Source organism: Nasonia vitripennis, chromosome 2 (genome assembly GCF_009193385.2).
Source record: "Nasonia vitripennis strain AsymCx chromosome 2, Nvit_psr_1.1, whole genome shotgun sequence".
Taxonomy (NCBI): domain Eukaryota; kingdom Metazoa; phylum Arthropoda; class Insecta; order Hymenoptera; family Pteromalidae; genus Nasonia; species Nasonia vitripennis.
Window position 1 is genome coordinate 16432468 of NC_045758.1, and position 12137 is coordinate 16444604.

Sequence of the window (12137 nt, forward strand, 5' to 3'; positions counted from 1 at the left end):
CTCTCTCTCTCTCTCTCTCTCTCTCTCTCTCATCGCGTTACCTTACACGCATTATTTACTCGCGCGAATTTCGGCGTCTGCTGCTGCTGCTGCTGCAGCAGTTCTGCAAAGTTTCCGTATATTTTGCGCTTGACGCGCGTAATAATGGCGTTGCTGCAGAAGCTCTCTCCTCTCTCTCTCTCTCTCTCTCTCTCTCTCACTCTCGTCTTTCACGTGTCGACGTGATTCTAGCTCGGCACTGCTGAGCTTCTCTGATGTTCAGAGAGGACGTCAAGGACCTCTCTCTTTTAGCTCCTCCGAGATTTTTTGCGCAGGGATGGTAGTTTTTGCGAGCTCTCGCTTTCTCCTAGAGCCACGGCGCTTTGTGCGATATGGCGATAGAAGTTTTCTTTGGATCTTCTTGCGATGATTCGCGGCGTTGGAAGTGAAACGTTTGCTATGCCATACGATTGAATTTTCCTTTGCTCCTCGGAGAATAGGAACGAGACTTTTTTGCGCGCGGCTGATTGCACTCTTGCTCTTATTTTCTTTGGAATGCGTGATTTAAGAATAGGGTTCTGTAGTTGTCAAAGATTTAATTTCGAATTCGTTGTATTCTAGTTTTATAAATAAATGGTTTAATATTTTTTTCATTGTTTAAAAATTTAATTTCCAAATTGGTCCAATGAATATTAAATGCAATAAATAAGACAACGTTGGACTCTGGCTTTTATTAAAAAATAATTTAGAATAAATAACCTGCGATCCCGAAATTAGCTACAAATCATATAATCGGTTCGGCAATGAGCACCAAAGCAAACAGTCGAATTCGCCAGAGCTCAGCGCATATGTACTTACGGAACTTGTCACCAACCGCAGCCGTCAGCGGATTTTCGCGTCGAACTTGCGCAGTACAGATAGACACACGCCCACAATGCAGAATTCAGCAGTTCGGTAAATGCATCTCGTCGTCGGAGCTGCGATAAACTGCTGAACGACTGGGATACATAAGGTGAATTAGGAAATTGATAGTGGAAGGCGATGGTTAACTGAGCTTTTAAAAGCATTTTCAAAGATTGTTGATGCATAAATGGATTTAATCTTCTGAATATTTCAGAAAGCGCTGAATAGAAAATTGCTCACCGTTGAAGTGTTATTAAATGTGATCTACTGAAGTGTACGGGAGAAAATGTAAATTGCGTTTTAAAAATGTACATGTACGGTATGAGAAACAAAATAAATTGGTTTAAATGTTAATCTAGACAGATTAATCTTTTTCGAGTATATAGCTAAGTGGACGGTGAATTAAAAAGAACGAGTGAGATCCATCTTTTATTTAAACCTTTTCTATGTTGATAGAATCTTACAAATACGTTTAAGCACATTTCATAATTTATATTATAGTTTCATATTTTACATTTGCGTTTTTCTTCTTCTTGTATCTTTCGAATGAAGTGTACAATTATCTTTGCATAATCAACGATTAGTTATCGATCGTAGGTATATGCACCGAAGAAATAAAACTGTACACGTATGTAATATAAATGGAGAAACGATAATAGGAGTGTATATAAAACAGTGAAAACAAACGTTGTACAGACGATACAGAGATCAACCTATGTATGCGTATAAGAAGAATGCGATTACTCACGCATCAGAAGTTTGTGAAACAATATACAGAGCACTTTTCGCGTCAAAGTCTCGCACTGATCGGTTATACTGTGTAAGTACTCTTACACTCTCTCATCCAACACGTATAATTTCTCGCTCTCGTCGCTACTATGCATAGTGCTATACTTTCCCCGATTCTTCGACGACGCATTAATATAGGATTTATGCTTATTAGAGGTTCTTTTTTTATTCTTTCGTATTATTTTTCTTTAATCTGTTGCACACACCGACTAGGCTGTAAGGGGGAGGAAGGCGGGTGGGAAGGGGTAGTTTCTGACAATAAATGCGAATACAGTTATTATCCTTAATACGGTCGGGTTGCGCGCGCGCATTAATATTTATTCTGATATTTGTTACATTAACGATTATATGCGGCCGTTTCTCTCGGCGACCTTCCGTCGCGACTCTCATGTACACCTACTCACTCGCGCGCGCCTCGTGCGTCTATGTATCTCGTTCACTTCTCCCACTCTCTTCTTTTTTTACACGACATAGGGCTCGCCCGTAAAATTCGACCGACTGCACGCAAGGATCCTCTTTTCCCTTTTCGTTTCGTTAGTGCGAGCGCGCCACTTTTTTCAATATCAGCCGATTAAACACCAGCGTCGTAAGATAATCGGAGGACCGAATCTCTTTCGGTGATATACTCGTGAATTCACTCGCGAATGTGCACATTACACATTTTTTTGTTTAAAATCGAGATACGCTTGGTCAAAATATGCATAACATGTTTCGTGTTTGCGTAAAAAAGAATCATATATATATATATATATATATATATATATATATTTAGTGTGTGTGTGTGTGTATGTGACGACGTCTCCCTTTATACTATACGATATAATATATTAGCAGCGTTACTCGATATTGTCCATACATAATAAACAACGTAACTTACAACAAAAAGTAGTCTCGTATATTGAATATTCTCTCTCTCTCTCTCTCTCTCTCTCTCTCGCTCTCTTCCTTTCTCTCGCTTCTCACGTCATCGTCATTCTCACGGCGACTTACATCCTATATAACTTTTTTTAAATTTATGTATTTTTTCATTATTCTTTAAGTACATATTTACATTAGCGTGCGAGCCCGCGTCGAGTGCATGTGCGACTCGCGCTCCTCGATTTGTCTTGTGTTTTCTTCCCCTCTTCTTTCTTTTCGTCCGAACGGGCGATCTCGAAATAAAAGCGCGCACTGTACACTCGGCTGATTTAGCGGATGAGCTGATTCGCCGCTGAATAAAAGCGATCGTAAATTTTGCCAGTCCGAGTCTCGGAAGATAGCCGGGTATAGTTTGAATCTCGTATGTGCTTAGCATTTTCGAGTTTCGAATTATTCACTGTATAATATTGTGATGCAATTTGAAATGCCCTCTGTGATATATACGAGGCCTGAATCCAGGCGCTTCGGTATAGTCGTTTTTTTCTCGCGGAACTGATTCCTATTGCATGTATGCACGCGCGGCGAAACGAAACTCGTTACGCATTAACCAAGCTCATCTCTCTTTCTCTTTGAGGCTCCTTTTATCATTCTCCGCGTCCCCGGGGGCGCACATGACCGGCTCTCTCCTTTTGACTGGCCCCGAGTATCGAACTTAACGATCCGTTCGCTGTACTGTGTGTGCCATTAGCAAGCTCGGCTTTGATCAATGCCTCTTCTTTTTTCTTTTTTGTTTCTAAAAGATTTTCCCCGTGGGCTGGGATTTCTTTGTGCGCATATTCGACTGGTTATTTAACGCTCTTCTATTTCTTTTGGATGGGTGCGGATTTTATAATGCTCGACTGTTTCAAAATTCATGTACGAAAGTTTAATTTACTTGAATAAAAAATGTATGTTGTTATTTCGGTTGGTATGGCCACGACTGAACTTTACCGCGCGAAAAAATCGCCAATAAACAGTTCAAAATTTTACGGACGTGTTATATAACTATTCATCAATAGACAATTGCACCACCGAAAACGACCCCTCGTAAAACTGCAGGGTAATAAGCAAAAACACAGCTCTCGCGCGAAGGAGGGTTGGAGTAATTTTATGCTTTTAAAAATTTCGATGGGAGCACGCACGCATACGCGGCTGGTGAAATATCGGGCGTCCGCTGCTTAACAGCAGTCGAAAACAAGGACGAGAGCCGGAATTCATTAAAGCGTGTTATTTCCAAACGGAAATTTATTAGAATTTGCGAGAGAGACTCTTTTGAAAAAATACGAGCTCGGAGGTCGTAGCGGTGCAGCTGCATGAAGTAATCGCCGGCATTAAATCAGTGCGAATTGTTTCGGCTCGGGTATATAGGGCGAGCGAGTATTCTTTCTGTTATTTTTCGAAAATCTCGAGAGTTACGATTCGCCGCGGATATTTTCATCATTCCGCTGGGTGCGTATAACTTTTTCCGAATAATTTACAACCGATTGAATGCCGGTCACAGTCGCGCTATTCGTTTCAGACACGGTATGTACTTACGCGCATCTCTGCGGCTTGCATTTTTCAAGAAGTTAAAGCTTGACTTTACGCTCTTTCGACGATCGACACAAATCAAGCGCGTTTAGCCCCGACAATAAAATAAGAAATACCAGCGGAGTATAGCAGCGAGAAAACGTTGCGGCGCTTAAACTCCGGCGTTCAGCCAAGAAATTGCCATCGCTCAGAGAGGGAGGGTGGCAATTCCTTGAAAATTCATCTCGAGAGCGATCGAGTCCCGGATTAAAACAAGTCTGGTCAGAAATCGAATTCTTAGACCCGATAAAAGTGGTCTTTAGCCGCGCGAAGAACGCCGATTACGATTCATCCGGCGTTCGCCCCTCAGCGTTTTCTCCACGCGAACGCGCTCGTCGGAGGAAATTTTTTCCCCTTCTTTTTCCTTTTGCTTCGCGCGGGGTGCGCGACGCCGCGGTAATCCCGATGATGAGTCGCGCGAGCTTTTACGCTACATACCGGGAGGTAAAAGCTTTTCGCCATCGCGCGATAGGTGTCTCTTAATTTTTCGACGTTTAGGGCTGCGTATCGGAGTTTCATCGCCGGCTCGTAATCTCTCGGGATTTCAAGCGACGAAACTGAAGATTGATGGAGGAATTCGGCTGACGCGTTTTGTCTCGGCGTTTTTGCTCTCGTTTGGCATGTTTCTGGAGGATTTTAGACGATCGATCGGCAGTAAACAGAATTCGGAATGTCGGTATACCTATAATGGATACCGGTAATGCAGTTCATGTCTAGATATTTCTGATTATCAACGCACAGATGAGATATCTACTTCCCTGTGTTGGAAAAATCGCACCCATGTGAAACAAATCAATTCGATTGGCTAGGTATTCACGGGAGAGAAAAATCGCATGTTTAATCCTGCGATAATAAGTTTATTCGATATCTGCAAACAGTCGCTGTATAAGCAAACTAATAAAAAAGAAAGTAAATGTTTTGTAAGCATCTTCGTGATTTTGCATGATTTTCGCATTGATTATTTTCAACTAATACACACGCAGGGAAAATCCTTCGTTGCTTTGTGGAGTTAGCTTGCTTTTAGTCAAATTGACAATCGAGACGGATCCCGCTGTTACCTTCCGTCTTTGCTGTTGGAGGTCGTTTTCGCCAATTGTGAAATTCAATTCAACTGGTTTTAGGATAAAATTGTTAAATTGATACAGTTTATTAAATCGTGTAAAGTATAACAAATAACTTTCTTAACAAATGAATTAAAGAAGCGCTGATTATCGACGACAGTTTTATGTTTAGTCTCACAAAATGATATCTCGAAATAAGAAGGAATCTTGCAAGAGCATTTTAAATTAGTCGCATTAATTTATACATTAATTCATATATACAAAAGATTGCATGCACAATAAATCTCATTACTAAAATCAGAAAAAATTTCATAATCGAAGTGTTATAAAACCAAACGTAACTATTGCTTCGGAGTTACTGTAAAATCCATGTAGTCGGGGTTAAATCAATACATTTTTACAATCACTTACGCAGTGTACACTATTATAGTATCGAAAAATCAATGTATTACACGTTTAGTCATTGTATAACGCGCTCCGCTGAGTAAACAAAGTCGCCTTATTATCCATTATTATATAGTAAAATTCATTTAGTACTTATATAATATCATATCCGTTTTCTCATAATCAAACAAAGACTGATCGTATATTCCTGATATAATCTTTCGCGAAATTACAAAGAATACATCTCCCATTGTGTATATTCTCGCTGATTCGTCATGAAAATTACCGTTCACAATCTCGCGCTGATGGGAAAAATAAAAATTGGCTCACACCACGATTTCGACTTCTCAATTTCATTCTACGCGCGAAGAGCGTGAATACGGTGATCGTTGACACAAATCAAAGCGTTCGAATTTGTGTGTAAAAAAATAAAACAGCACTTGCACATCCTTGCAGTATACAGCAGTTTTGGTATAATTACATTTACATAGTATTCAACGGAACCAAAGACTTCTCGAATGTCAGTATAATATCTTAACGGATGAAATTATTCTTCCACGTTGAGAATGATGCGTGCGATTATTCTTTGGCGCCATGTTTATAGGTCATTCGCGATTTTGATAAAAACAAGAGAAATAAATTCATTCTTCGGTGTGTTTAATCTTGATTACCGAGGTGCATGTATAACTTAAAATAAACCATTAGGAAGTATGAAAATTAAAGAACGAGTTCGAACATAACATAATTCCAAAGACAGATAAGACAGGTCAGAAGGAGGAAAAAAATGGTTGTTCGAACGAACGAATCAACATTACGTATAATATACCTCTATCGACCAGCATACCGGTAACCAGAACTAGACGCGAATCGCCTACAGCCCTCGAAACTCGTTACATACAATCATATACAAAGAAGAAGACGACGACTTGATCGCAGCACCTCGATCGCGTTAGTCTCTCGTTATAGCCGGCGCCGCCGTCCTTCATCATCATAGGCTCTCCTCTGCGTCTCGTGCGCCTATATATGTATAATACGATCGCTCCTCCGGACGAGAGAAGATGCGTCTGCGGGCGTCGTACGCCGTCCCGCGACGAGCTTTTCTCCTTTTCTCCTCCTGTGTCTGTGTGATGTATATACGTGCGGATGTCGCGCGGAGCCTTAATAGAGCAGCAGACAGAGACAGAGCAGCAGAGAATAGAGCCTGGGTTGATGTGCCTGACCGCCGTGCTGCATTGCCGCGGGATACTCTCCTGAAACAAGGGGCCACACTTAAGTCCTCCGCAATAATTACCAAGTGGTACTGCGCGCTCTCTTTTTTTTTTTATTCCCGCACAGCTTTCATTTGCCTACGCTTTTCTTTCTTATATTTATGTAAATTCGAAACTCGGCCGATCGCGGATGTTTGTCCAGAGGCTGCGTGTACTCTTCCTTTGATCCCGGCTGGATTCAAAGAACTTCCGGAAAAGCCTCAAACGGGCGCGTTACGTAAAAATTATTCCAACAATTCCGCTCCGCTTTTGCGATTTAATTCTCTCTGTCTCTCTCTCTCTCTCTCTCTCTCTCTCTCTCTCTCTCTCTCTCTCTCTCTCTCTCTATGGTCGGGCTGCAGCGCACAGCTGGCGCGTCTAAGGTCCTTGTACTGCGCGAACGCTGCACGTCGTCGGGGCGAGTTTCTTGCGCGCGCGCATTGTTAATGCAGTAGACGAGGTCGAGTGTACGCGGCAGGAATTTTTTCCGTGGGGATTGCCTTCCCTTTCTCTTTTTCTTTCGCCCGAGAAACGACTCGCTCGCTATACGCAGTTGAATGGCATTCATGTCTATTTGATGAAAATTGTTCACGGAACGTAATTGTTCGCGCAGCAGCTGCTACATGAATCTGACAAACCGGGGCTCGATTGTTCCTTTATTTTCCCCCGCTATATTGAAAAGCTCGCGATTTTTAATTAACTTGCCTTTGCCTTTGAAAAGTTCTGAAATTTTACAAACTTTCGAAAACGAGAGCCCGAATAGCTTGATCGCCAAGAGTATTTCCCACGAGTTATGAATCCGCTATGTGGCATTCGGCGCAACAGCTCTCGAACTTGAAGTTTATTCCAGGAATAGGTCATCTACTGTATAGGCTTGGCGAAAAAAGCTTTCGTCCCCGAATAACAAGCCTTTCGCGAAAGGTGCAATCTCGGAAAACAGATTCGGCCAGATCGCGAGTACCGCGGCTTGCGCTTTTTTCAGTCGAGCAGTCAAAACATACAATCAAGAGCCTCGTTCGAGCGACGAATCCCTTGTCGAGAGGCAAACAGAGAAAACAAGCTAGCGCTGAGGGAGAAAAAAAGCTACATGCACGCGCCACTCACCGTTCAGTACGTGTACTGTAATGGACTTGGGCTGAGCGTTGCTCGGATTGCACGTGTATCGGCCCGAGTCCGTTGGCTTGGCCTGCTGCACCAGGAGGAAGCTCGTGGTACTGTCGCCTTTCTCCGTTACCACCGACACGCCGCCCCTGGACGAGTCGTAGCTGATTATCTGAAATTGAAGATTATGGTAGCCTATTTTCTGAAAGATACAATAAGCTTCGTTATTATGCTTACAGCGGGGGTCTGATTCGTGTTTTAATGATGCGGCCACTCTGAGAGAAATGAATCGTGTACGTATTGGGAAAGCAATTTGGCCAAGTAACCTGTATTCGTTGAATAGTATTTTAAAGCATTTACCAGAGTTCACGCAAGGTCAGATTCTCGTAGCACTATCAGAAAGCTCAAATCAAATTGACGCAACGCTCTATAGAAGAACAGGCGACATCACAACGTTATGTAAGTTATAAATTAGAGTATCTGAAATCTAAATCGCACCAGCGTATGCTGCGCACCTTTATGCGAAGTCTCGTGTAACCTGGATCTAGTTGCAATATTATATGCTCGTTGGGGACGTACTTCGACTCTACAACGCTGTGTAGGCGAATTTTAAAGTTCAACCTCGTTTCAGTACGGAAAACCCGTACCATTTTAATCTGTGTTCGTTCCTCTGACGTGTACAACGACACGGCACAGTTGGCTTCATTCGAATAAAATCTAATTATCCACGAGAACAATACGCATAATTGAGCAGATAAAGCGACGACATCACGAATAAAAGTAATAATAAACTTGTGATCCAGCCCGTATCAGATCCGGACGATGTTTCCAGCGACCTACGGAGTTATAAAAAATATAATACCATGTAGCCTGCCCACGCGATGCTAATCCATAAGACGTAACTTACAACTCCTCGTAGAAGCAATCCTACGCTACATCGTTTCTATCCTACAAACTGTGTAATGCAACATTATCTCGTTTACTCGCCTTCAAGCATATTATTGTAATGACACGAACATGGCATTACGTGACTCGTCGTTATCGAGCGAGCTGCAACTGCGGTCAGGTGGAACAGGTATTTCTTCGCGTTCGAAAAGTCTAGTCAAAAAACACCTTCGCGATCGATAGATCGTAGGCTCGCCGACGACACTCGTATACTATTTTCAACCCGACGCGAGCACAACTAGGAGTGAGAGGCAGACGTTGAGATGTACAGAGAAAACATAAGTCGGAGAAACTGCAGACAACTGCATGTCACGGAAGAAAGGAAAATAACATCTCTCCTGTAACATCCGTCTTTCGCTGCTTCTACCTGCGCTGTGCGCTTGTTTATTTTCTATTCTGCGAGATTTTTCGCGGTCTGGCGTTTCTTTCGAAAGCTACGCTCGTGTGATAAAAGTATCGTTATACGTACGAAATAGCAGGTTTGAATTACAATCACGTTATTATTTATCTTGCATTTTTCCCGAGCATACGAGACGCGCCCTCTTGAAACAAAACATCGCATATCTCTGAACTGCCTATGTCTTTTTTCACCATACTTATAGCCACTTCAGCTCGACATGTCAACCCTGCGCGTTTGTACACTCGAGCAAAACATTCGTCGGGCCGGGAGGACACTTAAGATTGCAGAACGAGAGTGCAAAAGGGTCGTAAAAAAAGCTCGACCTGTGCAGAGAAAGGTGCATTAACGTTCTGAATAGAAGAGGAATCTAGGGGTCATTAAATGTAAGTACATGCGTTTATAATGGATCGTCAACGCTCGCGAGGAATACAATTTTTTTTTGTTGCTATACAAGTTGAGTTTGAAGAGCGTTAAAAAATAGCTGCAGGAGTAATTAAGATCAAGTGCGAAGGTTAGGTTGTGGTTGCGCTTCGCGTCGCTCCATGTACGCACAAACGGAGCTCGAGAGTAACGGGAATGTTTTAATTGCCGAGCCGCCGTCCCTTCGACAACCCTTTTCGCTGCTCTCTTTTCCGCGCTTTGTCCTTTGTGCGCGCGCGGCGTAAGTTTGAAACTCTGATTGTCCGCGTGTGGGCTTAATTGACGCGAAAAATCCGCGGAAATATTTCAATTAAACGTTTCGCCGAGAGTTGGCGGTTTTGACATTCGTTCGCGCACGTTAGAATGAGACGTGCGGTGGCGTCAATTATGACTGCTCTTAAGTCGGTTGGAATGTTATTTTATACATGGGATTCGCGCTAATGGAGTTGAAGATTATTTTTATTATCACGCGTTAACGATTATTCTCATTTGTATTAAATTCGAAGGAATACGGCGCTACTTTCAGATAAAATCACAGAGAAAGGACTCTGAAATTTTAAACAAAAAGCAAATTTGTATAACGACAAGAAAAACGAAGAAGACCACAGGTAAAGGCGATTGACCTGCACTCGCACGTTCCGTCCGAATTAGCATCGCGTCTTCCGCACACGCGGAACTTTACCCTGCGCGACTCGAGGGAAAAAGTCCGGCTCTGCCATTTCCGAATAACGACCGGTGAACAGCTCGTCTTTGTTTCTCCTTTTCCGCCTTATCGTAGCGATAGCCTCGGCTTCCTCCATTTCATGGTATATTCGTATATAGTTGCCTTTTCTTTATGGATATATCTGTCTTTAGCTCCGCGTGCGAGGGCCTTTTTTCCATTTTCTCTCACTCTTCTTCTCCTTCTTTTTCTTCTTCGCCTGTTCCTATTTCTTCGCGTCGACTTCTTTAGCATGCCTTGGCTTTTCTATTTACCCGCCGACGTTGCGTCTCTTATAACTCGCGCATCTCTCGTGACAGAGTTCTTTTACGGGTGTTGAATGCGCGCCGGGTCTTTCTTTGCGGGAGCTGTGATTCTGAAGGGCCGATTAGCGCAAGTGTGTACTGGACCCGGGGTTTTAAGTTCCGTTTATTTCAGTCGCTGCTTGTTTTTGTTTGCTTTTTGGGAGACTTTCTGTATGTTTAGGGAGGTTGTTGAATGCTTTGGGATGACGGTTTTTCGTTCTACAGTGCCTTGAACTTGCTAAATCAGAGGATGCGGTAACGCCATGATAGCGAGTATAAGTATTATACACGGTGCCGTCGGAAGCATCGTGACCCTATTATATACTTATTGAATTTGCTAGATAATCTTTTCTCGATTTATGATTCTTTCTATTAAATTATTTGATCCGTTAATAATGCTCGTAATATGAGTATCCGATTATAAAGATTTTAATCAGATTTTTCAATTACTATAGCATTTTGCAAAGAAAAATTGCTTCTTGAGTAAAATAATTAAGATTTAAAATTAATTTATAATGTCGTTTTCATTTCTAGCCTCGATTCCCGGAATTCTATTTTTTTTAAGCTCAGCCAGTTAGTCTTTGAAAATAGTAGGTTGTAAAAGGTTAAGATGTGAATGAGGTTTTGAAAAATAAGTACGCATGTAGACGTGGCATGTATGCGCGCAAACTCAAGTTTATTTTGCTTTCTGCTGCTATGCCGTCTGGGCGCAATAAGTTATTTTGGGTTTTAATGATCTTTAATATGAAATCATCCGGATATAGTGTCGCATCCGGAGAGTCTCGGCCTACATCAATGGACTGGACGAACAACGGTGACCAACCATGCTGGACTGCGACATCAAAATCGAGATCGACAGCATGATTGGCGGCCAATTCAAAGCTTGGCTTCGACTTTATTGAACCCTCACCGCTCGAGCTCGATGACTTTGCCTTTTTTTTAACTAAACTAGCTAAATCCAAGGCACTCTCAATTCTCTTGAGGTTAGAACTTCAAAATTATAACTATAGTCAGAACTCATAAAGAAAATACAGAAGATTCGGCATAATAATGTAAATGGTGTCAGTTCATGGCAGTGCAGCGCTAGTTTCCGTGATGGGGAGTCGAATTGAGGTCTTTGGCATGATAGATCCGTACTCTACTAACTAATAGCTGCTGAACTCGGCGTTGAATTATAACTTTATTATCTATTAATAACTGGATAAATAACAGTTTCAACTTTTATTTCGATCTAGTAAGAGATATTCACAAACAATTCTATAACAGCAAATCGTAAAATATAATTTCAAGTATTTTGTACATATTCTTAAAATTTTAATGTTCATTCCATTGCATATTCTATTGGTGTGAACTTTTACGAGTAAAGTTTTAACTGAAATAATCTTGCGATATTTTGTTTTATTTGTTGAATCCTACTTTTTATTTTTTACAACCTAG

General features: G+C 41.8%; 1 protein-coding gene and 1 long non-coding RNA gene across 13 annotated transcripts in view; one reads left to right on the top strand and one right to left on the bottom strand.

The window, feature by feature from the left end:
• Nucleotides 1-1298: 1298 nt before the first annotated feature.
• The window catches only part of LOC100122319 (zwei Ig domain protein zig-8), a 337476-nt gene continuing 326637 nt past the window's right edge, over nt 1299-12137 (bottom strand). For 5 of the 12 annotated variants that reach the window (XM_016987121.3, XM_016987119.3, XM_016987124.2 and 2 more), the window contains 2 exons: nt 7934-8132; nt 1299-6832 (listed from right to left, as the gene is read on the bottom strand). In XM_016987121.3, the coding sequence (XP_016842610.1) occupies nt 6741-6832; nt 7934-8132 (291 nt within the window). In that variant the 3' untranslated portion in view covers nt 1299-6740. The remainder of the gene's footprint in view (nt 6833-7933; nt 8133-12137) is intronic. The other 7 variants (XM_001605871.6, XM_016987122.3, XM_032596877.1 and 4 more) reach the window with 3 other exon arrangements.
• Nucleotides 9497-12081, top strand: LOC103315402. The gene is made up of 2 exons (XR_004226728.2): nt 9497-9658; nt 11465-12081. It is a non-coding gene; the product is annotated as an uncharacterized LOC103315402 (long non-coding RNA).